This window comes from Centrocercus urophasianus, unplaced genomic scaffold (assembly GCF_019232065.1).
Source record: "Centrocercus urophasianus isolate 14NV4802_14NV808 unplaced genomic scaffold, USGS_Curo_1.0 seq_38, whole genome shotgun sequence".
NCBI classification, from domain to species: Eukaryota; Metazoa; Chordata; class Aves; order Galliformes; family Phasianidae; genus Centrocercus; species Centrocercus urophasianus.
The window spans coordinates 2,739,295-2,762,032 of record NW_024884955.1 but is presented as its reverse complement, the minus strand read 5'-3'; the positions used below and the strand labels follow the sequence as shown (position 1 = coordinate 2,762,032).

The 22,738-nt window shown below is 46.4% G+C and overlaps 3 protein-coding genes across 3 annotated transcripts in view; 2 read left to right on the top strand and 1 right to left on the bottom strand.

Annotated features, from left to right (window-relative positions):
• Positions 1-9,713, top strand: part of OSBPL2 (oxysterol binding protein like 2) — a 29,713-nt gene extending 20,000 nt beyond the window's left edge. Inside the window, exons 9-15 of the mRNA XM_042832441.1 lie at positions 127-234; positions 1,156-1,245; positions 1,891-2,014; positions 3,838-3,966; positions 4,693-4,816; positions 5,395-5,485; positions 6,236-9,713. Coding sequence (XP_042688375.1) covers positions 127-234; positions 1,156-1,245; positions 1,891-2,014; positions 3,838-3,966; positions 4,693-4,816; positions 5,395-5,485; positions 6,236-6,338 — 769 coding nt within the window. The 3' untranslated portion in view covers positions 6,339-9,713. The remainder of the gene's footprint in view (positions 1-126; positions 235-1,155; positions 1,246-1,890; positions 2,015-3,837; positions 3,967-4,692; positions 4,817-5,394; positions 5,486-6,235) is intronic.
• A 183-nt stretch (positions 9,714-9,896) lies between these two features.
• On the top strand, positions 9,897-16,757 carry ADRM1 (ADRM1 26S proteasome ubiquitin receptor). The gene is made up of 10 exons (XM_042832283.1): positions 9,897-9,940; positions 10,420-10,630; positions 10,876-10,992; positions 11,072-11,195; positions 11,605-11,691; positions 13,880-13,961; positions 14,193-14,422; positions 14,726-14,883; positions 15,749-15,851; positions 16,533-16,757. The coding sequence occupies exons 2-10, from the start codon at positions 10,421-10,423 to the stop codon at positions 16,637-16,639; spliced, it is 1,218 nt and encodes a 405-aa protein (XP_042688217.1). The 5' UTR covers positions 9,897-9,940; position 10,420; the 3' UTR covers positions 16,640-16,757.
• Positions 16,758-16,931: 174 nt separating this feature from the next.
• LAMA5 (laminin subunit alpha 5) overlaps positions 16,932-22,738 on the bottom strand; it is a 79,010-nt gene continuing 73,203 nt past the window's right edge. Inside the window, exons 66-80 of the mRNA XM_042832282.1 lie at positions 22,397-22,522; positions 22,051-22,202; positions 21,596-21,728; positions 21,216-21,356; positions 20,869-20,999; positions 20,616-20,786; positions 20,387-20,519; positions 20,142-20,293; positions 19,847-20,033; positions 19,581-19,733; positions 19,313-19,472; positions 19,076-19,206; positions 18,887-18,977; positions 18,460-18,579; positions 16,932-18,326 (exon numbers count right to left, since the gene is read on the bottom strand). Of these exons, the coding sequence (XP_042688216.1) occupies positions 18,172-18,326; positions 18,460-18,579; positions 18,887-18,977; positions 19,076-19,206; positions 19,313-19,472; positions 19,581-19,733; positions 19,847-20,033; positions 20,142-20,293; positions 20,387-20,519; positions 20,616-20,786; positions 20,869-20,999; positions 21,216-21,356; positions 21,596-21,728; positions 22,051-22,202; positions 22,397-22,522 (2,136 nt within the window). The 3' untranslated portion in view covers positions 16,932-18,171. The remainder of the gene's footprint in view (positions 18,327-18,459; positions 18,580-18,886; positions 18,978-19,075; positions 19,207-19,312; positions 19,473-19,580; positions 19,734-19,846; positions 20,034-20,141; positions 20,294-20,386; positions 20,520-20,615; positions 20,787-20,868; positions 21,000-21,215; positions 21,357-21,595; positions 21,729-22,050; positions 22,203-22,396; positions 22,523-22,738) is intronic.

Genomic DNA, 22,738 nt, shown 5'->3' with positions numbered 1-22,738 from the left:
TTGAAGTTAGCTGCTGGCTGTTCATGGGAGCAGTAAATATTTTGCCCTGCTGCAAATAGAGCTCCAACAGGCTTACATTCCACTGCAAGCTCAAGAAAGGGATTTATTTTTCTGTTTTCTTTGCAGACATAGTGAAGCTTACACATGGACAAATCCAACCTGTTGTGTACATAATGTAATTATTGGTAAACTGTGGCTAGAACAATATGGAACGGTAGAAATCGTGAATCACAGGTAATGCCAACCCTGGGGCTGGTGTGTGGTCCTTTTCACTTGTGTTACAAAGCAGATACTTTCCTGGGATACACACCTTCAGTATTTGTAGGCCCAGAGTGGTTTTTTTCCCCATTTTCTGACAGATGCAAACTATTCATTGGGCTGAGCTTTGTATCATCATAATGTAAATGAAAAGGCAAATGAATAGATAGATGGCTTATGGGCTACAAAGCTTTTGCATTTGTGAGTTACCTATTCAAATTCAGCCTTACTGACAGAGAACAGAAATTAAATATAACTCCAGAACCATTAAATGGAATAATTGCTGGAAGCGTGCTGTAGACCTCCATCAGCTTGATTTTCATTTGGCTCTCTTTTAATTTTGATAATAGAAAATGTATTCAATTAAGAGTGCAGCACAGATAAATGACTGTAGAGTAGTAGTATAATGTGAACATAGAGCATGTCAATTGCTCTGCCAACTGCCTATAAAAAAAGCTTTTGACTTTACGTAAAATGAAGGAGAGAATAATCTCCTGTAAAATAGGAGATTTTTTTGGAAAACTTCTTTATTGCAGAAGAATGCAGCACCTGTAATACAGCACCTGTTTTTTGTGTGAATAGATTGAAGCTTTATTCCAACAGGCTGCTGTGCTGGTACTTCCACCTCATCAAATCTGCAGTTGTCGCTTAAATTCACACCTGCAACCCAAGATGGTCTCTCTGTGCTTAATATAGAAACTTGGCCACATACCTCACTGTGATAACTATGGTTTATTATCTGAGTGAGTTAAATTATGATATCAATAATTACCTCTCATTACTGACAAGAAAAAAAGCTAAAATAAAGTGCAGGTGGGTGGGGGTAGGGGGAAATGGTCTTGTTAATGTGTTTAGGGGCTTGCTTCCTGAAGTGTGTACTTGAAATTTTCTCTGCAGTACTGGAGATAAATGTGTCCTTAATTTTAAACCGTGTGGGCTGTTTGGAAAAGAGCTTCACAGAGTAGAGGGATACATCCAGGACAAAAAGTAAGTGCTATGTCTGTTGGCCTCTCTGTTTCTGTGCACTGTGATAGATACTGCTTTAGTGTTGATGTGCTGACCTTGACTGCTGTGAGTGCAGAGTTGTTAGCAATGCAGTTTATAACCTTTTGCATTCTCAGTGTTGGGATTAAGATTCCTCAGTTGGGATGAGGATTTCCAGCAGTATTAGGAAACTCTCCAGTCTGGCCACTTGGAATGAAGGTATCCAGGGAAAGCACAGAGTAGTTGAAGCTGATTTCACTGTTGCACAGTTGCAATTTCATTCTTCAGCTTAAAATAATGAGAATGAAGTTATTGAAAGTATTTAATCAAGCCCAAGGCTGTTGTGTGACTCTTGGGGTCTGTACTGCAAGCTGTTGGCTTTGCTGCACCCACACTCATTTAACAATAGCAAAAGGTGTGTGACTAAGTCATGAGGATGTGTTCTGCAGGACTGAATGCCAAAAAGACTAGTTGAAGGTGAATCATTTTCTTTGCATTAATCTAGTATCTGGATTCTAAGAAATCCGCAAAGAAACAAAAGACAGCAGGGTAGGAAGCTGTGTGCTTAATGCAGACCAGGATCTGTATGACTTGGCTTAGAAGGCCTTATGGGAAGCAAAAGCTAACTCTCCTTTGCTCTCTCTGCAGCAGAAAGAAGCTGTGCATCATCTATGGCAAGTGGACAGAATGCTTGTGGTGCACTGATCCCACCACGTATGAGACTTACAAAAAGAATGAGAAGAGAGGTGGTGAGCAAAAGAAATTGAAGCCGGTAAGATTAAGGATCCTATAGGCAGTAAAAATACCAAAATATATAAAATGAGAGGAAATCATCTTCTTTTCAGAAATGGTTGGGTTGGTGGTACGTGGAGGGTTATAATTGTTCATCTTGTGGTAGGGGTCTGAGGGATGCAGCTTTGTGAGAAGGCGTTGCACTTTGGAATTGTGTTGGCTTTGTGAGAGCTGCTGGTATTTGAGAACTTACAGAAATGGTGATTGCTAGAGACTTGTCAGAGTTGTCGTCGTTTATCAGCTCCCAAGCCTTTTCTTCAACAAAGAAAGTGTCTGTACTGCTGCTGCTAGATGTGAAAATATCTGAATGTAGGCATTTAAAAAGAAAATTCCTTAAGTACCATGTTTAAGTCATTTATGTCTTTTTGGGTGATGCAGCCTTTTTGAATTTCTGGTGCAGACAGCCTTTAAAGCAGAAGGGTCTGGGAATTTGTGGATTTTTTTCATCACGTGTCCGGATCAGATAAGTTACTGCCAAAGCCTCAGGGTTATATGGAAAATGCGAAATGTAGTGTGATGCAGAGGACTGTTGTGTTTTCCAGTGTCAACAAAAGTCTCATGGGCTCTGGTTGCTTGTATGAAATGAAAATGATGAGCTAAAGTTGAGAGTGATCAGCTTCTGCTTGGGAGACTCAGTCTGTCTTTTAAATACTCACATGACGGGAATCCAGAGCAAGAATAGGCCTTGTTTTTTGCCTCTGGATTCTGTCATGGTGCAGGCTTGTATTTTGACTTATTTTTAAATAATAAGATTTTGTTCACCCTAAGAAAGTCAACTCCTTCCTTCCTTCCTTCCTGTGGAATTTATATTTAGAGGAGGAACTGTTTTGAAGAGAGCAAATGAGACACATCAGAGGAGGCAGAAGGAAAATAGGAGAACTGTGACACTCTAACAGTAGATATTGCCTCTTCCATTCTGATGGCTGTGCTTTCAGGTGATTTCTCATGTTGAGATCCTCTGAACTTTTACAGGGCAGCTGTGTTCTGAGACACATTCTCCTGTGGTTCAGTCTGATGATAGGGACCAAGCATGCAAAAGCAGGTCTTCAGGTAGTCAAGGGAAGCTGTCAGGGGATCTGGGTCTGTGCAGCTCAAGTGGATTAAACACTATAGCTGGTGTTGTTTGGTCTGATCCTGTGTAGAGATAATGCTTGATATGTTTGTGCTCTGCTTGCCTTTCAGTTGTATGAGGAAGATGTTTTCTGCTGTGTTTGTGCTGTGTGCAGCCTCTTTCTTTCCTGTAACTGCTTGCAGAACCAGATTGTATTTTTTTCCTAGAATAGATAGCCAGAACAAAAGTGATTGAGGTCTGTGAACGGTGGAATAAAAATAGTGAGGTGATGAAATAAAAATCTTCATCCTGTTTTCCGCCCTCAGGTAGAATTCAGAAATGATAGTCCAGCTCTGTGAGATTGCCACTGCTAGCACATACCATGGCATTGAGAGTGGGAGTGCAGGCCAGAGCCTTCTCTGGGAATGGGAAATACTAGTTTCTTCTAAGAGTAGTTGTTGAATTCTTACTGCAACTTAAACAGAACGTGCATTAATGTATATAAACTGATGTGGAGCTTGATTCTCAGTGTGAAAAGGTGGCATGTTTTAGCTAAAGTAAAATTGATGAACTCACACACTAATTCATTCCTTATTAATTAAATAAACAAGGTACTTTTGCAAGCAAAGCAGTAGGGATCCAAAAGGCGAGCGTGTGCTATTTATCCTTCTTCTGCCATTACAGAAAGTACTTTGAACTGCAGTCTGGACTCATTTGAACCTGAGGGAGTAATGGTGTTGTCTTTGTTTCAGAGTGAGGATGTTATAAAATCGGAAAATGATGAGGCTGACGATATGCCAGAAGTTCAAGACACCGTGCAGTTTATACCAGGCAGTAAATTGCTTTGGAGAATAAATTGTAGGCCACCCAACTCATCACAGGTAACTGTTTCAATCAATGTGTGTGTTCCTGTCACTAGTGACATCCTAGGGAACATGAGTAATGTTTAAAGGAAGCCCTATTGAAAGTGTCTGTCCTTAGTGTGCTTCTTGGCAGGTTCTGGCAGTTCTTGCTTCAGCAGCAAAATTAAACTGAAGCAAGCTGTCTGCTTCATTCCTGTGCTGAAAGCAGCAGAGTTGGTAGAATGTGTGATCTGACTACAGCTGCTTCACTGTGTGATCTGTGAGACCTCTGTGCAGGGAGTGGCTGAAATATGGATGTGTGCTCCCCACTGCTCACCTGCTGTTGGAAGGCAGGCTTCCAAAAATGCAGTAACTGGGCATCTGGATATTAACCTAAGTTAATGTTCTCTGAAATTAATGACTGAAAACGTGCATGCTTTCCTGGGACAAATGACTTGTTTTCTTAGTTTTAGATGTTTACTTTTTTCCTTATAAAGAAAAATCATGGTGTTTAATATCAGATATAGAGGAAATACGTTTCTGTTTTCTGAAGCAAAGACTGTTGTGATCTCCATACTGCTCCTCCCTCCTCTTTAAAAAAAAAAAGTCAGTTTGGAATGAACCTGTCTTGCTTTCAAGGTGGCAGATGGAATAGGGTTTGACTCAGTAATTTCTCTTAGAAGCTTTGTTGTATCCATTCAATACAGGAAGCCTATTACTGCTTTGCCAAAATAACGTGTGTTTTGTCTACAATTTGCCTTCAAGATGTACAATTTCACCAGTTTTGCTGTGAGTCTCAATGAGCTGGAGAAGGGCATGGAAGCAATATTAGCTCCCACTGACTGTCGGCTACGGCCAGATATCAGAAACATGGAAAATGGAAACATGGGTATGTGTTTGAAGAACATGTTTTCACATTGGTAACATCTGAGAGGGGTAACTGAATGGGGGTTGTTTGCTGTGGAATGATATCTTCAGTCTCTTATTCTCAAAGCAATGTTAACATCATTTCATCATGATCATGCTTTTGTACAGTATAATGTCTGTTTTCTCCTTGAATAGCCTGGGAGAGAAGTGTGTCCCAGGTGGATCTCAAGACTGCTGTCCCGTGTTGGAGGACATTGCATGTTTGTTGGGGGATGCTGGCACGCATCTTCTCTTGCTTTGGTGTTTATCAGATAGTAGGGGGAAAAAAACCACTGTTATACTCAATGTAAATTCTTTCCCACTGTCTGGGTGGATAATGCTCTGTAATTTTACCATGTACTCTGTTTGTAGTCACAACATTTCTGATACGACAGTTTTAGTTTTGTCACCTGCAGTTGTCATTGTTGAGCAGATTGTGTCCAGCAAACACTTTCTCTCATTCAAATGAAATATGTTTTATTTCTTTGCAGTCTTTTCCCTGTTTTCTGCCTTTTTGTTTCCATTTTGCTAAACAACTGTTCTCATTGAAATGTTTGCTAGATGTGGCTAGTAAAGAAAAAGAGAGACTAGAGGAGAAACAAAGAGCTGCTCGCAAGGAGCGTGCGAGAGAGGAAGTGGAGTGGCGGACACGGTAAGGAGCAGCAAGCTGGGCACTTGTGTAATGCTCTGAATGCTGCTGTTTCACTGCCTGAAATGCTTTTAGTGAAGACAACGTGTGTTTGATTTCCTGCATGACAGCACAGTTTGTATTATTTTGTGGTAATTTGCTGGTCATCTCTTAAATAACGGAGCTGGAAAACCAAATTGCTGATAATTTTGTGCTAGGAAATTATAATAAATGCTGAAACCTGTCATAAATAACTGGTAATGCTGTTCTTTTGATTTTGTTTTAAGCTCTCAGAACTCATCTTTTTCATAGACTGAATAAAACATTAAGTCCCATTTTGTGCCATAGCCAATTCCTGTCTAGCTTTTGGCAGTTGAGTAGCATGTTGTGGCCCTTTAAGGCCTCTTACTTTCAAACTTCTAGGACTTTTTGGATGGTTACTTCAGAAACTGCTTTTAAAAACTCTTACAAAGTAAAAAATAATGGTATGTTATCAATATATGATCAAAAATATCGGTGTCTATTATTTGGAATAAGACAGCAATTTGAAAATCCATTTTGTACTCCTTCCTGACTTCATGCAAAAGAGAATGAATGGTAAGGCAGTGACCACTGTGCAGGAAGCTCAGTGCCTTGTTTTTCATGCTCAGAATACTGGCAGAGGCTCCTCCAGTAAGAAATATCGGAGTCTTTCAATAATGTTGTTGGGAAAGAAGCAAAGTTCTGGGCTTTTTGTTCCCCCTCCTAACTGCCTGTTTTTTTTCTGTTCTCCAGGTGGTTTCATCAAGGCACCAACCCACACACCGGGACTTCAGACTGGCTGTACTCAGGTGGCTATTTTGATAGAAATTTCTCAGACTGTCCGGACATATATTGAAATAATGGAACCAATAGCTCATCTCATCTGGACATCTAGTTACTAGATTTCATTGTAAGCCAGTTAGCCTGGTTTTGTGAATAACAAAATTCAGCTTTTCTAAGTAAATCCTAACAAAACATCTGTCAGTCAGCAGTCAAGGATTTAATGGTCACTAATGTTGGATTGCCAAATATTTAAACACTGTTGCATTCTTTTCATAAGGCTACACCTGAAATCATCATATTTTCACTAATTTTTAAAGGGACCTTTGGTTCTCCATTTTTTCCCTAGTTTTTTGTCAGGAAGGTATGCTGTATCTGGTAGAGCTCATAACATCCTTGAAAACTATGTAACTTTAAGAAAATAGAGATAATACCATCTTGACTTAGAGTAGTGAGGAATCTAAGTTTTCAGAACTTGGAGCAGGGATGAAAAGTTCACAAGGTACGAACATGATCAAATCCAGTACTGTGGCTATTTCCCATGAAGAGATGCATGTGAAACTTTCATACAGTATGTAGCACTATGTGGGGACTGGAGCTGCTGGCCCCCCTCTCTCAATATGATTCAGTAATTCAAAGACATTGAGAAACAAAAAAACAACTTTAGCTTCTCAAACTGTAGTCATCTGTTACAAAGTCTTCACAATTTCTGGTCACTGTGAGCATTAAACTATATACCTGTGATAAAACTACATAAAACACGTGTTAAGAGCAAGGTGCATTAAATGATGCCTGCTTTTTCTGAAGTCAGATGCTGCTCTTAAAGTGTGAGGAACTTCAGGAGCAATTGCAGGAATGCAGAGGTGGTTACAATGTAAAATATATTGCTTGCTACCACTTGGAGGCTTAGATCTTCTGCACTACTTTTGGCAGCTTTGGCACTAAATATGCTTCTAGACTAAAGTTTTATTTGGAAGCACTTGGTATGTATATCCACACAGATCTCATATTTCTGGGATGTTTTTGTTTGCATGTTTTTCATTATTAGGTCACGTCTGTTTTGTATGTTGTAAAAGAGCAGAATCAATTTCAAGCTGTGGCATAGTTACCTATTACATGTTTTCTGTGAGCATGTGATGTCATAAAAGTGGAATTTTTTCGTTCCATATTGAAACGTCAAAGCCATATAATGGAAATAATTGAACTACAGATCAATTACTGGACTGATCCATTAATTTTCTTTCCAAGTGATACACTTCTGGTGAGGAGAGAGGAAAGGAGTCTGGAAAAATTAGGCCTAATAAGTAAAACTAATCCTGAGGTTGCTTGGGTTTTTTTTTGTTTGTTTGTTTTTTAATGAAAACTTTTGAGGAACTGGGCAAAAAAGGAAAGTGGCTGCATTGCATTTAGGCTTACAGTGGTTCAGAGATCACTGGTGCAAACAGCAGCACCTTGAGGAATTTGTGGAAGAATTGATCCAGCTGATGCCGATACACATTCATGGTTTCATCTGAAGAGCAGGTTGTGCTTCTATCCCAGTGATAGGATTAGAAAGCAAAAGGTAACATAATCATGGAGAAACATTTTTGTATCAAATTATGCACCACATGATTGGACTAACTTTAATTTGGGGGATTTAGTTGTCTTCTTCGTTGGAAAACTGAGACAAATGGTAAAAATTCAAGGCAATAAAAAGGCCTAACCTGAAATGTGCTCATGGCAACGTTGTTCTGTTGCCAGAAATCACACTTTCTGATTTTCTTTACACACAAACTAAATGTGGTAATGTGGCTCAGAGAACAAATTTATATTTTGTTTCTAATAAACGCTCAGATGCTGGACTTTTAAAAAGACCCTGCTGGTCAGTATGGGATAGCATAGAAATACTTCTGAGTCTTTGTGTAAAAATCAACTTGAATTGCTGTTCCAGGCATTGGAATGTTCCTTGCAGATTTTCTGCCTGCTGTGGAACCATTCTTACTGGATGAGGATTGGAAAGATTCACAGGCTAAGCCAGTTTAACATCTCACAGGAGACTGAAACTTGCTTAGGCTAAATTATAATTAAGGTTGGAGTCAGTGCTCTTTAAAAGCATGTGAATAGAATGGAAAAAATGCAGAGTAATTGGTAAATACTATGTTTTTAACAAGGAATGGACAGGTTAGCATCTCTCTTCTCTTGGATTAGAATTTTAATTTAAACACCGTTTTCATTATGCAAACACAGAATTATACCATGTTTCTTTGAAACTTCAGTTGAGGAATTTCATGTAATTTAAAAATAAATTGGCAAGTTTCCTAAAGTCAGAGTTAGCTCCTCTCTTTAGTGTAATGGTTTTTAGGGAAATCTCGAATGGGTTCCAACTCTGTTCTTTTAATTTATTGTTCTTCACTGAAAACATTTACAAAATATTTTCTCATTGCTGCTGAAAAGTCTCTGCCTGGCGAGCCACGGGGTGCCCGATGGGACATGGCGATCGCTCTGGAAGTGGAAAAAAATGTATTTTAAATGCAGATCTCGCCTCAGTAGTTTACATGTCAGAACATAACTTTGCACCTTTTAAAAGAATGTCACTTTTATAACTTGATTAAGCACTGTATATAAGATAACTGTGTTAGTATATGTTAATACTGTAGAGAAACCATCTAGAAAGAAAGTTATAATAAATGCTTAATTCCCTTCGGGCCTCTAGGTGGTGAGAGAGGTTTGTGTACAGGGAGGCAGGGGCAGCTGTGTGAGGACACGGCTGGAGGTGGCCGGGTCGCTTATGGTCACCACGATGTTTGTTGTGCAAAAAGTGATTTAAATCCGAGCTCTGAGTGCCGGGGGGAAGGGGGGGCCGTGAGGTGAAAATGATGCCTTGGTGGAGGGATGGAGTGGCTGCTGAGAGCTCTGTGGGAGGGCGCTGTGTGGGCACTGGGCACTTTGTGCCTGAGGGCTGGGGGCAGCTGCCTCAGTGGTGCTTGTGGGATGGCTGATGACAAGGACAGGAGTGTGCCCTGAATTGGTCAGATTAAAAAACAACAACAACAAAACAGAACCAAACGGCTGCATTTGCAGCTGTGTAATGACTGAAAATTGTTTCTCAGTGAATTGAGACCAAGCAGTGGAAATTCTTTGGCTGAAGCGCTCCCAGAATCTCCACAGCTTTCCCCCAAAATGGTCACAAAGGGTTCAGCGTGGCTCTGCCCTGCGGCACCGCTGCTCGTGTGCTCCTGAGCGGGGTCGGAGGGAGGGAGGGGAAGGGGCGGCGAGGCCCGGCCCTGCGATGAGGCCCGGCCCTGCCGAACCGCTGAGTGAAATGCATTTATTTTTGTAATATTTAATAACTGTCGATGCCCGTCTCTATTAACAACCGTCTTTGGCTTTTTAGAGAAGTCTGTACAGGTCTGCGGACGTCAATGTTACACTGTAAAGCTGTAAATCCGAATAAAGCTCATTTTGAAGAAGAGAGGGGGTCGCGACCTCTGCTTGGCGGAGGGGGGATGGGGGCGCCGCCATCTTTCCGCCGTGATGACACAGCAGGGCGGGGGGGCGGGCTCTGCCACCGAATGACAACCGCGTCGCCCAATCGCGGAGGGCCGAGGGGGCGCTCGCCCCGCCCCGCGGCGGGCGGACTTCCGGGGCGCGGGGCAGGAAGCGGGAGCGGCGCAGGGCCTGCGGGCGGCGAGGCGGCAGGTACCGGCGGGGGGAGGGAGGGGCCCGGCACGCGGTTCCGTGCTGGGCTGCTGTGCTTCGCGGGGGCAGCTGGGCGGCCTGGAGGGAGGGCGGGCCCAGAGGGGTGCCGTAACCGGCGGCCTCGCGGGACGGGCTGCAGATGGCGGTCTGCCGTTGGGAAGGCGGCCGGGCCGGGCTGAGGGCGCGGGGCAGGGCCCGCCGGGTGGGGGCTGCTCGGCCCAGCGGCCTTGCCGAGCCGTGGTGCCAGCCCAAAAGGGAAACTGCGGGGATGTGATCTCATCCTGTGTAGTTCATTCGGCAGCTGTGCTCCGTGTAGAGAACGGGGCCGCACGCAGCGTCCTGCTTTCGCCCCGCTCTGTGTTTAGCTTTGACGTAGCGCCCTCGGTTCTGGAGCTGAGGGGCCTCGTTGCGTGGTGTCACGCTGAGAACAGCGCACGTGAGAGCTTTCTCGTCGTGTCAGCCCATCCTTCTGTCCCCAGGATGTCTTCAGGCGCGCTCTTTCCGAGCCTGGTGCCAGGCTCCCGCGGCTCTTCGAGTAAATACCTGGTGGAATTCCGGGCAGGAAAGATGTCGCTGAAGGGCAGCACTGTGACCCCGGACAAGAGGAAAGGCCTTGTTTACATCCAGCAGACCGATGATTCCCTCATCCATTTCTGCTGGAAGGACAGGACCTCGGGCAGTGTTGAAGATGTGAGTATGGCTTTGTGTTTCAGTGCTGAGGTGTTGACGCACTGTGTCACCTTGGCCTTGTTTCCTGCCCTGCTGGAAGAGCTCTGAGGTGGTTTAGAACGTGAATGCTACAATGACTCGACAGACTTACCCTTATAAATCCCCTTTGGAACAGATGGTTGGGAGGGGACCAGAGGTCTCTGGGAGGCTAACAGTAATGTTCACGTTTTTCCTGAAATGTCTGTTTGTTCTGTCGCGTTTTCCAGGATTTGATTATTTTTCCTGATGATTGTGAATTCAAAAGGGTTCCTCAGTGTACTACTGGCCGTGTGTATGTATTGAAGTTCAAGGCAGGATCAAAACGACTCTTCTTCTGGATGCAGGTTTGTGGGAAGTAAATAAGAAAAGCGTTGGAATAAATGACTTGCAGTTCTCCTTGTACCAAGAAGAACTTTCTTGCAGGAGCCAAAGACAGACAAGGATGAAGAACATTGCCGTAAAGTGAATGAGTATCTCAACAACCCCCCAATGCCTGGTGCTTTGGGTGGAAATGCGAGTGGAGGCCACGAGCTCTCAGCATTAGGAGGTACAGTCCATTCTCTGCTCCTTCACGTGAGAGACCTTGTGTTAGAATGAGCACTTGTAGTTCCTTAGGGAGCAATTCCTGATGACTTTGGAGGGTGAGCTGGGGACAGTGTTAATACTGGAAAAGTGTAAACATGCCTTTAGCAAGATAAACTGTGTTGTGCTAATAGGTGCAGACTGAAAGCTAAGACTGCCAGATGAAGTATATTTTCAGTAGATTCTCTGGAGTCTTACCTTTCATGAAGCCAAGTTGCATTTATCTTTTATGAGCATCGTGAATCAGTAAACACTTGCAACTGTTTTTTCCATACAGAATGTGATGCCAATTAATCTCCTGCTGTTTGAGCTGGAGTGCTGTGAAAAAAAAACCTATGTGAATATGTTGTGTTTCAGAATGTTTTTGTTTTTAGGTGAGGGTGGCTTGCAAAGCCTTCTTGGAAACATGAGCCATAACCAGCTCATGCAGCTGATCGGACCAACGGGCTTAGGAGGACTTGGTAAAATGCTTTAATATCTTTATGCCAAAGTGGTATTTTCTCCTGCCAGGTTAAATCCTACCTGACAATATTTCCAAGTAGTGCTATTGATTTGAATAGCACTTCTGTCACGTGAGAAAGCAAGGCTCTGCCTCAGAGATGAGTTAAGGGGCCCAAAAAAAAGAAAAAAAAAAAAAAAAGGCAGGAAATGGGTACCAGGTTCTACATGACACTCATCTTACAGCACAGGCTGCAAGGAATATTGGCCTTTTTTTTTTTTTTTTTTTTTTTTTTTTTTTTCCTAATAAGTCCCCTCCTCTTCCTCCTAAATATTCACTGGAGCAGGAAACCAAGGGTTCCCAGGTGGATGTCCCAGCTGTCAAGCTGGGGATACCTTCATGCTATTTCTGATCCAGTGACTATTTGTGTGCAAAGTGGAGTTCAAGAGGAAGGTTGGAGTGCACCTGCCCTGCAGAAACCTGTAGTCAATAGAAGAAAGCTCAGGTGAGGGCTTCCTCTTCTGGGCAACACTGGGGAGAGCTTGAAGTACTGCTCTGCTTTTTCTAAAGGGAACGTGAGCTGTGTTGGAGTCACTGCAGCAGTCTGTTCTTAATGCTGTCTGTGCTCCAAGGCCAGTAGAGCATTTACTGAGAAGTCAGACCTTGGTGTGGAAGTAGGCAAAGGAATGCTTAGCAGGTGGCAGTGACTAAAGTCCATTTTCGCTGATCTAGCAGTAGTGTCTCTGTAAGCTTCGTGTGCAGATTTGATGTTGGGATGTGCAGATGGAAGATTCCAGCTTCTTAACATGTGTTTGGTAAAGACCTTCTTGCTTCCTTCTTGAAGCTTCTCAGGACTCCTGAAACTTGCTTCCTCATACTCTGAGCACATTGTTCATCAGCTCTTCTTTCTTTGCCTTTACACCTAGCTATAAGATGGCTTGATATGTGAAGCCAAATAACTCATCTGCTTGCCTCAGCAAATGGGTTGTGATGAATCCTTGTGGATCTCTTCCCCGAGTAGCATCTGATTCTTTTACATCCGGTTTGCATCTCTTTCAGGTCTTTGCTTTTATTGCAGCTCCTGGGTAAACTTTTCCTAGCCAGGACAAACTGAATAAAGTAGCACGCGATGCAGCCTGGTTAGCTTCATCCTGCTGCTGTGAAAGCTCTGTGATGGATGAGCAGTGTTACAGGCATGATTCCATACTGCACGACTGGGTCCTATAGAGAGGAGAGTCCTGGGCAGATGGCTGGTGCTTCTCTGACTCCAGTGTTGTACAGTTTTTAATTGTGTTTGTTAATGGCGCGCTTCTGTCCTCTGCAGATCAGTTCCCAAAAGGTGGATGATAAATACAGATGCTTGGGTTGGAAAGTGTGTTTAATCAGATGTAGTAAAGAAAATACTGAGTAGGAAGCGTGTGGTAAATGGAGCATCTGGCAAATGTGGCTCAAAGGAGTCGTAGGGGGACAATCAGTCACAAGGAGCCAAACCTTTCCCCAGTTCTTTTTAGCTGGTGTTCTCCATGCTGCAGTAATTCTCGGTGGCCAGATATAGCAGTGGGGATGAAGGAGGCTCTGATCTCATTTCTTTTGTTTGTTTCAGTTTGCTGGAAGACCAGGTGTTGGTTTCCTGCTGTGTTTCTTGATCACTGTTCTCCCCGCGGCGCTTTGGTTCTGTGCGGGGTCGGTTTTGGTCTTTGTTCTGTCTGTGACATGCTTAAGGCTCTCGCTTGTTTCTGCTACATCTCTGCATTAGATGTGAAGCTGCAATTAATGCAGATATATGAGTGTGGTTCAGAGGCTGCCCCTGCACCCTTCTGCTGAGGGCCTTGGCTTTAGGTTTTAGAGAAGAGTTGGAGTTTTGGAAACTAGCAGATGAAGGGAAAGGGCTCTGTTACACTGATCATGTGAGTACAGCATGAACCAAAGTAATTTCATCCTTGTGCACATCTGGAAATGGAGTATTTCCAAAATGTGCAGCTATCTTCTCAGACAGTTCTGTAATAGGGATGTGAAATCAGGCAATGAGAGCTGTGTATTTACAGAGAGGGATGGGGAGGGTTGGTCTGGGCTCTTTTGACCCCCCTCCTCCTTTGTTTTAGCAAATAAAACCTTTCAGGTACAAGAGTGACCTCTCTCGACCAGGGAGGTGCAGGAAACCTGAAAAAGAATGCATTTCTAAACCTGTTCTTCTTTTATGTTTATGGAAGGTGGGCTGGGTGCACTGACGGGTCCTGGCTTGGCCAGCCTACTTGGGAGCGGGGGACCCCCGACCAGCAGTTCATCATCCAGGTAGGGCACCCATTTGGTCCAAGTCTGCTTTATTTTTCTAGTGTGAAGTTGCCACGTAGATGGGAGGAATGATAGCCTACTGTACAGAAAATTTAATGGGAATTAAGGCTGCTTGGTTCTCTCAGAGGAGGTTATTAGCCCTTTGTTTTGTAAGGGCTTGTAAAGAAACTTCTTAGAAAGAAGAGGCAAAGCTTCTCGCCTTTTGAATTAATTCCCTCAATGTCTTTCCAGCTCTCGCAGCCAGTCAGCTGCTGTGACTCCATCTTCCACAACCTCTTCTACCCGTGTCACGCCTGCCCCGGCCGTTCCTGCAGCTGCATCTGTGACCAGCCCGAGCCCTGTGCCCAGCTCGGGTAATGGAACCAGCTCAGCCACCAGCCCAACCCAGCCCATCCAACTGAGTGACCTCCAGAACATTTTAGCTACTATGAACGTGCCATCTGGAGCAGGAGGACAGCAAGGTAACACTATTCTGACCAGACAGCAGTTGGATCTGGGCGGGTCCTTTGGAATTGTTGTGCTGTCCTGTCCTGCTCCAATTTGAGAGGTGTCCTAATATGTTATTTTTTATGTCCATTTATGTGCTGCTTTGCTTGGCTGATTTGAGAATCTTACTCTTGCTGCAAAACTGAGAAGGGAAGAAAGGATGCCAGCAGAGTGCTAAATATGATTCAGTGCTCCACAGACTAGAATGCTTCATTTACATGACAAAATGTGGGTTATTGTGCATAGTCTAACAGCCACCCATTTATTCATCTTCCTAGTTGACCTGGCAACTGTTCTGACTCCCGAGATAATGGCTCCCATTCTGGCCAACTCTGAAGTTCAGGAGCGGTTGATGCCTTACCTTCCCTCAGGGGAGTCTCTGCCACAAACTGCAGAAGAGATTCAGAACACCCTGACGTCTCCTCAGTTCCAGCAGGTAGTTACCCACTGTCCTAAAGTGCTGCTCTCCTTCCCCACGTGTCGTGATTCACACGGCCCTGTTCTCAGATTCCCTCCCCTGCTCAGACTAGGAATTTATCCTTAGAAGTGGGAAGGAGGGACATGAGTTCATGGAGCACCAGTTCTTCCTTCCTGTGGTCAGCCAAGGGCAGACCAGAAAGGTTGTTTTACTTCCACTTTTGGATTTGGACTTTACCTTTCTCGTTATTTAAAACACTTTCTGGCAATTGGCAGCAGAGTAGCAGCAAATTCGTTACTGCCTGTCGAAGAATGGGCTGTGAGCAGTCTCTTTAAAGTTGAGTTACTAAAGTGAACACACAGAAGGGAAGAGATGCTAATGTTTATAGCACTGCGTTCCTTTTTAATTCTGTAAAACCCAGTACTTAATTCCAGACCTGTCCATTTGAACACGCTTTGTCAGATTGAATCTGTTGGGCCAACTTCAACTAATACTGACTGAAATTTCCCAATATGCAAAATCCCATTGGCTAAGAAGAATGTTTGTAGTTGGCAGGAGGTGACGTTGTGTTGCTTAGTGTAGCACAGCTTATTGCCTCGTGCTCACTGGCAGGCAGCTGATGAAGAGCAAACACTTCCTTATTACAAAACACAGTGCCTGTGGTGTAGAGGCATGTCTGAGCCTGGCCCAGGTGCAGTGCTGTCTGTGCTCTTTAAGGGATAGAGGCTGCTTACAGGTAGGCCGCGTGGTCAGCGTGCTGCAACAGGGTGTGGAAGCATCCTCAAACTGCTGCCTCATGTTGTTATTGCACTGTAGCCACGTGGTGCTGGAGAAACCCAATGCACACTGTTTTGTTTTTGACACTCTTGACTCCAATTCACAGGCATTGAGCATGTTCAGTGCTGCCTTAGCTTCAGGACAGCTTGGCCCGCTAATGAGTCAGTTTGGCTTACCTGCAGAGGCCATAGATGCAGCAAATAAAGGAGGTATGTACCAGTGCTGTTGGAACGTGATGAACTGGTGGGAGTTGCTGTTTGAGTTGTTGCTGTGGTTGTTCTTCTGGTCTTTTTGTTGGTTTGTTTTGTTTCTCTTGGCACTGCACATAGCCATTGAATGGAAAAGGCAATGAGTTTGTGAGTACCTGCCAAAAGGTGACTCTAGTGCTGCTCTTCTTAAAATGAAAAGGCAAGTGGCTCAGGAGCCACCCTGCACTACTGGTGTCAGGATTGCATTTAGGAATTGGAGGGTCTGCAGAGATGTGCTGAGCAGCCTTGTGGTTGATTTGTTGGAGTTATAAATGAGTGGAGGTGCTGGACACCTTGTTCAGAATGCTTTTCACTGTTAGTCATCAGCTGTTCAGCTGAAAGGAGTGCACAGCTTGGGCCTTACCTGGCAGAGGGGGAAGGCAGCAGTTATCCCTGATGGACATTTGGAATCTGTTCCATTATTAAAGCAATTCAGTGTTGAGGCTGGCTGTGCACAAGGTGAAACTGCACAAATCCAAATGCTGTCTAGTGAATGAGCATCAAGATTTTCTTCTTTGCTAATAGGTTCTTACTGAAACAACTGTCTGCTTTCCAACTGGTGACACAGCCTCGTGCACAATACATTCTGTCCCAGAAATTGCAAAGTTTTTACTGCAAATAACTGATTTCTTTAACTTCTAGATGTGGAAGCATTTGCCAAAGCAATGCAGAACAGTGTGAAGTCAGACCAAAAGGAAGGAGACTCTAAGGACAAGAAAGATGAAGAGGAAGATATGAGTTTAGATTAAATTATTTGCTCTTCCTTACAGATATCCTAGATACTAACTTAAGCAACTGCAGTAGGATTACTAACTTCATATTATGCTTATATAAATCTACAAATAAAGGAATTTTCTTTATCTGCCATACTGTTTTTTTCTCAGTCTATTCAACATAAACCTAAGCAGTACTTGCTCTTCCTGGTCAGTGCAGTTGGGTTTTGATGCTTTTGATAGCAGCTAACTCCATTATTCAGTCTTCTTTGTGATAAAAGGCCAGAGGATTAAAAACTGTCTCAGATTTGCTCTTCACCACTACAGCGAAAGAGAATAACATAAAGCTTTATTTGACTCCAAAGTATGTACCAGTGATTTACAAAGACCATCTTTAATACTACAACTTAAAAACAGGTCATAATTACATTGAAGATGGACATGTTAAAAACCCACTTTACAATATTTACCCCTCATAAAAAACAATATATAAGTTATAAGTCCATTTCGGAAGCAAGATTTTGTCCCCACGTGGCTAGATATATATACACACAAATATATATATGATGTGTAAGTGCACAAGTGAGCTAGGTGTTTTGGGAGCAGAGTGTGTTGGGTTTTTTGTCTTTCAAGTGAAGGCTGCACTGTCAGCAGGGGTGAGCTGGGCCAGGCAGAAGGCAGCTGGGGGCAGGGCAGGTGACTGCAGTGACACTGCAATTCTGGCCAGAGGTAACCTTTATTTCTTCCCTTTCAAGCAAGTTTCTTGCTTCGTACAGCAGGACTTGTATCAGTGTATCTATGCTGAATGCAACTACAGAGTGCAGAGTGGCATCTGCTTCTGCTTTCCCTCAGCAGTTCTTCCAGCGTTCTTTATTCCTTTTTAATTATCAGCTTCTTATAAATTAATCTGATTGGCAGATGCTAATTCTGCGAGCAGAATTTTGTCCAAGGCCCCCCTTGCACAGCTCTGTACTTGCACCGCAGCAGCAGGTGAACAGAGCCCGACCTTAGGGGGAAGGGTTAAATGCATCCTTGCATATAAAAACCCAAAAGTGATGGAACTAATCCAGTTTGTCCTAACTGCATTATCAAGCAAACTGCCTACCGCCTTTAGCAGAAGGCATTCTGCGACTGTCATTAACAGCCTGAAGTGTTCAGTGAACTAAACCTACGTGCATTGTAAGCGTGGGGTAAAGGGAACAGGATTTGGGATGTGAGGCACAGCTGCTGTGTGCTCCAGCCCATACTACAAGCTGTGTGCCAGCATGAGGCCCGCTGCAGACGCTTGACCACTGGGGAAGGAGGCAGACCTGTTTCCACAGCCTCCTCCAACTTTTTGGTTATATTTGTGAAAAGATGCCCCTGAAGTGCTCCCTTCTCCCCACCTTCCTCCCCTGCTCTCCTTCCCCGTGGATTTGTGGCCCCTCCCTGATGTTGGCCCCAGCCATGTGCCACAGACTCGTGCTGCAGGCACTGGAGATGGCCTGGCTGACCACAGCTCGCAGCTGATGGCTGGGATCCAGGGAGCAGTGCAGTTTCCAGGTGTCAGGCTGTACACCGAGGTGCACTCACAGCATGGGACAACCCTGCAGGCCAACAGAGCCCCTGACAGTCCTTGTTTGCAGCAGGTTCACATAGCTCTGGTTAACCAGCAGATTCCTTATGCAGCCCACATAATGAGGGAGGGGAGGTAGTGCTGACACTGTACTGGCCTCATCTGCTTCTGCAAAAGGAACAAAGAAAACCAAGTGTTGGACTAATAACAAAGTAAGGGATTAAGCATATCTTGCTTGCAACAGCAATAACAACTCTTGCTTTGGGGTGTTTTGAGCTGAAGTGCATCTTTCTCAACTCACCTGGCAGCCCTCCTAGGTAAAGCATTGCCTTTGCACTGGGTGCAGGAAGCAGGCTGGGTCCCACTGCATAGTTTCTTTCTTTGTCCACTTCAACCTGGATTATGTTCTTCCTTTTGATAGCTTAGAAAGAAATCAAGAGTCAGACAGTGCTGCTTGCAGAAGTCCAGCAGCAGCACAGGGCAGCCTTAGCCTTGCTAGTGGCTCCATGACCTGGCAAACCCCATACATCCAGCTTGCCAGGTCTGACAGCACTAACAAGATTAGGTGAGGACTCTAATTAGTAAATGACTTAATGGCAGCTGCAATCTCCCAAATTAAATGCAGACAGGTGGGAGCTGGGGTTTAAATATCTGAGGAAGGGCAATGGACTGCCCCCAGTAAAAGTGGGCTGAGCAATATACCTGGGGACAAAGTGCTGTCCCCTCACCTGTGATGGAGTGCCACTGCCCGTCACAGAGAGATGGGCACGTCACCGACGCAGAGAACTCATCAGCCCCAGTGTTGGCTCTCATGGTGACCTAGCACAGAGACAAACCCATCAGAACTCGCTGAGCTGAGCATGGTGGGCAGGAGATGGCCTCTAATGGGGCTATGGGAAAGCCATCCCTCCCACTACCTTTGTCTCCTCCATGTACAGCACGAGATGGGGGCTTCTCCTTGTCCCGATGTGGAAGATGAGCCCAGAGGCACTGTGGGGACGGACATCCAGTGTCACCTCCAAGTCCTGCTCAGTTGCCAGTGTATCAGCTGGAAATGAAGTGCCACTGGTGAGAAGGGGACAAGGGACCTCCCACCAGACACATCCTTTCCAGTCCCAGGACCATGGGAACCAGCCCGGGCTGCTGTGGGGTACCTAGGGTGACGGACCCGCCGTCTGCAGCGAAGAAAATCCCATGCTCCAGAGCACCCTCATAACACGGTGTCACCCCAAAGGTGTGTGAGGGGGTACCAAGGGGCTTCCCATCCAGCTGTGGGTTCCTCAGGCAGCCGTCAAAGCTGGAGACCGATGTGCCCTGCAGAGATAGGCCCTGGGAGTGAGCGAAGAGGGGCATGGGGCAGTGGTGTGGGACCAGGAGCCAGTAGAGATGGGGTGATGCCAGGGGACCCCCACAAGTCCTTACCAGCATGTGAGCCTTGGCTCTTCCATCTGGGACACCCCCAATGTACAGGGGGGTCCGGGCTACAAAGAGCTCTGCGGTGGCCACTGTAGCACTCTGGGCTCGCAGCCCATCGATGACCAGCTGGACTCGGCTCTGGTCTCTGCTGAAGAAGACCTGCAAGGACCAAAGATGGGTGGCAGGGCCATGGGCTTTGTGTAGTGGGAGAAGCCAGAAGGAAGAGCAAAGTGGCTCTGCGAGGCCTTGCTGAGCCCCAGTGCTCTGCTCACCGTGTGCCACCGCTGGTCACGGTACTTTTCTTTGCTGCGAACTCGCAGCCGCCGCCCACCGATGGCCACCAGGAAGATGAAACGCCCGTTGGAGACAAAAAGAGCCATGAAGGTGCTTCGCTTCCCCGCCACGTAGAAGAGCAGCCCGTTAGAGGAGTTCAGCCTCACCTCCAGGGAGAAATGGAACCTGCGGGGACAGGGGATGACAGGAGCACCCTGCCTCCCATCACTGCAAGGGGCAAGCGATGGTTTCTAGGGCTGAGCCCACTTGGCTTGGGCACAGAGTGAGCCTCACCTCTGGCTGAAGGAGGCCGGGATCTCCTCAAACTCCCAGCGGCTGCTCGGGGATCCCCCAAAGCGGAAGGTGTCCCTGGCTGTGCGGGGCTGCGGCCGGCAGAGCCCAGTCTGGTCATGGCGGCGGTCCTTGGAGCTGGGCCTGCTGGACACCTACATGGAGTAGGTAGAGAGTGAAAGGAGGGTCCCCCACTGAGGGGCTATGGTGGTGGCTGGAGAAGATGGGAGTTCTGTCAGCAGGGATACCTTGGGTTTCCTCCTGTCCTTCTTCAGAGCAACTCTGAGTTGCTGCGGCCGCTCGCCCCAAGGACAGCTCATGGTGACATTGATGCTCTCCACATTCTGCTGCAAGTCCACCACCATCTGTGGCTCTGACCTCCTACACACAGGGGGAAGAGGTTCCCATAACCGAGCCAGGCGAAAGGCAGGATGGGGCTGAGTCCTGCTCACCGGGAAGCAGCACAGTGATGCTCACCGCTTGACGAAGACGTTCCCGATGCAGCCAGTGAGGTTGCTGAGGGCACCGGGCTCTGGTGAGCCTCCAAGCTGGAAGAGTGCCCGGTCATCCTGCTGCCTCCGTTGCCTCCAACTGGCCCTGGCCCCAGCTGCAGTGTCCTGCAGCTCATCGTCCACATAGAGCCGCACCCTATGGGGTAGGAGAGGGGCAGGATGAGCAGGGCCCTGGGGCTGCTGGCCCCTCAGCACCTGTGCATCACCAAGACACATACCCCTGGGCATCACTGTAGAAGGCCACGTAGTGGGTCCTGTCATCTGCATAGGTATTTTCAGTGGTGACTTTGGTTTCCAGCAGGTTCAAGGCCAGCTGGCCCCTCTGTAGGGACACCTGGCACGTCCCCTCCTGCAGAAAGCATCGTGCCGTTGCTGGGCAACTAAGTCCCAAGGTATGGGCCCATTTACCCACGTTATCCAGATTTCACTGGATTTACCTTTTTATCCCTGCTCACATTTCAACAAAATCCCTCTCTTTCCCAAGCAGGAGCCTCACCTGATTCTCCTGCACAAACTGATGGTTGTCCCACTACCGGGACAATTGGGAAGGACTGTGGGTGCCCACCTGTGTACTGTGGTAGTACAGCAGCCCCTCACGTTGGCTCGTCTGGAAGCTGAAGCCACTGTAGAAGTCCTGCAGCGCAGGCACATCCTTCAGGGCCAGGGTCAGGTAACCATAGCCATGGACACTGATGGAGCGAGCCACCTGTAAGGAGGCGCCATGGAAGCAAGGTGAGAGTCAGCCCCGGTGTTGTAGGCATCCAGAATCTCACTTGGTCTGGCCAGTGCTATGGCCAACCATGGGGGGCACCTCACCATGGCCCCCAGCACTGAGGAGCTGTGGGGTTTATACTTCTGCACAAAGAGGAGATTGAATTTGTCCTAGGGTCCCCTGCTGCTTTCCCTGCTGGACCCCATCCCCAGCTGCTGAAGCACTGCACTTACCAGAAGGTCTGAGGTACATCCGTAGCTCACACCAACAGTGTTCATGCGCTTCAGGTCAACATATTTGCCAAGAGCCTTCAAGCCCTTCATACAGCCCCGAATGGGCCCACCCGTGGGGAAGAGTGTCTTCAGGCTGCAGGAGAAACAGGCAGTGTTAACAGGACAACCCCACTGAGGATCCGGCCCTGCAGCCCCCAGACAGAGCACTTGGGAAGGACACACAATGACCAGGTGTGGTCATTGCTTCACTGCTTCACAGCACCCAGCTTAGCTAAGGAGGCTCAGCAACACCCACTAGCACCTCACCCCACCCTGGAGATGTCCCATCCTCAAGCCCACGGTGATGGGCAGCAAGAGGAAGTCTCCCCCTGAGTTCGAGCAGTCCTGAATGTGGTTGAGGAAGAGCCAGGCCAGGGGGCCCCAAAGATGAAGATGTAGATGTGGGCCAGACCCACCTGGGGGGCAGCACTGCTGGAGGCACACCGCCCAGGTAGTAGGAGACAGCATTCTCCAAGGAGTTCTCCTGCTCCACCATGAAGATGGTGAGGCGCTCCAGACGCACCAGGATGCGCTTCTTGTTATTCATTTTGAGGAGGAAGATCTGGATCTGCAAACAGAGAAGAAAAATGAGCAACTGGATCCATTAGAGAACAGAGCATGAAATGTCCAATTCACATCTCCAAGCAAAGCATACTCAAAAAGGAGGCCAAGAGCCTGCAGGCGTTAAACCTTGCCCCAAAACAAGGCTCCAGACTCTGGATGAAGAGCCAGCCCCAGCGTGGACACCCACTCCTCCCTTACCGCTTTGTTTGTGGCACTGCTGATGGAGGAAGAGTTGCTGCTGGGCTTTGCCATCTCCAGGCCCGTGTTGAAGTCATAGTAAAGCACCAGCTTCCCATCCCGGATGGCCAGGCACAGGAACTGTCCCTGTGGGAGGCAGGTTGGATGCTCAACATCAGGGCTCAGCACTGGCAGAAGCAGATCCTGCAGCTGACGCCTCAACCTGTCACTGACAGCAACGAGGGACCCATGTGTGAGCAGCAACCCTGTGTTGGGGGCAATGGAAAGGTTCAAGGCAGCACTCACTGCCACGGTGAACCCTGATCCAGCTCAAAGCTCTGTGCATGAGTGCTGGAGTTTAGG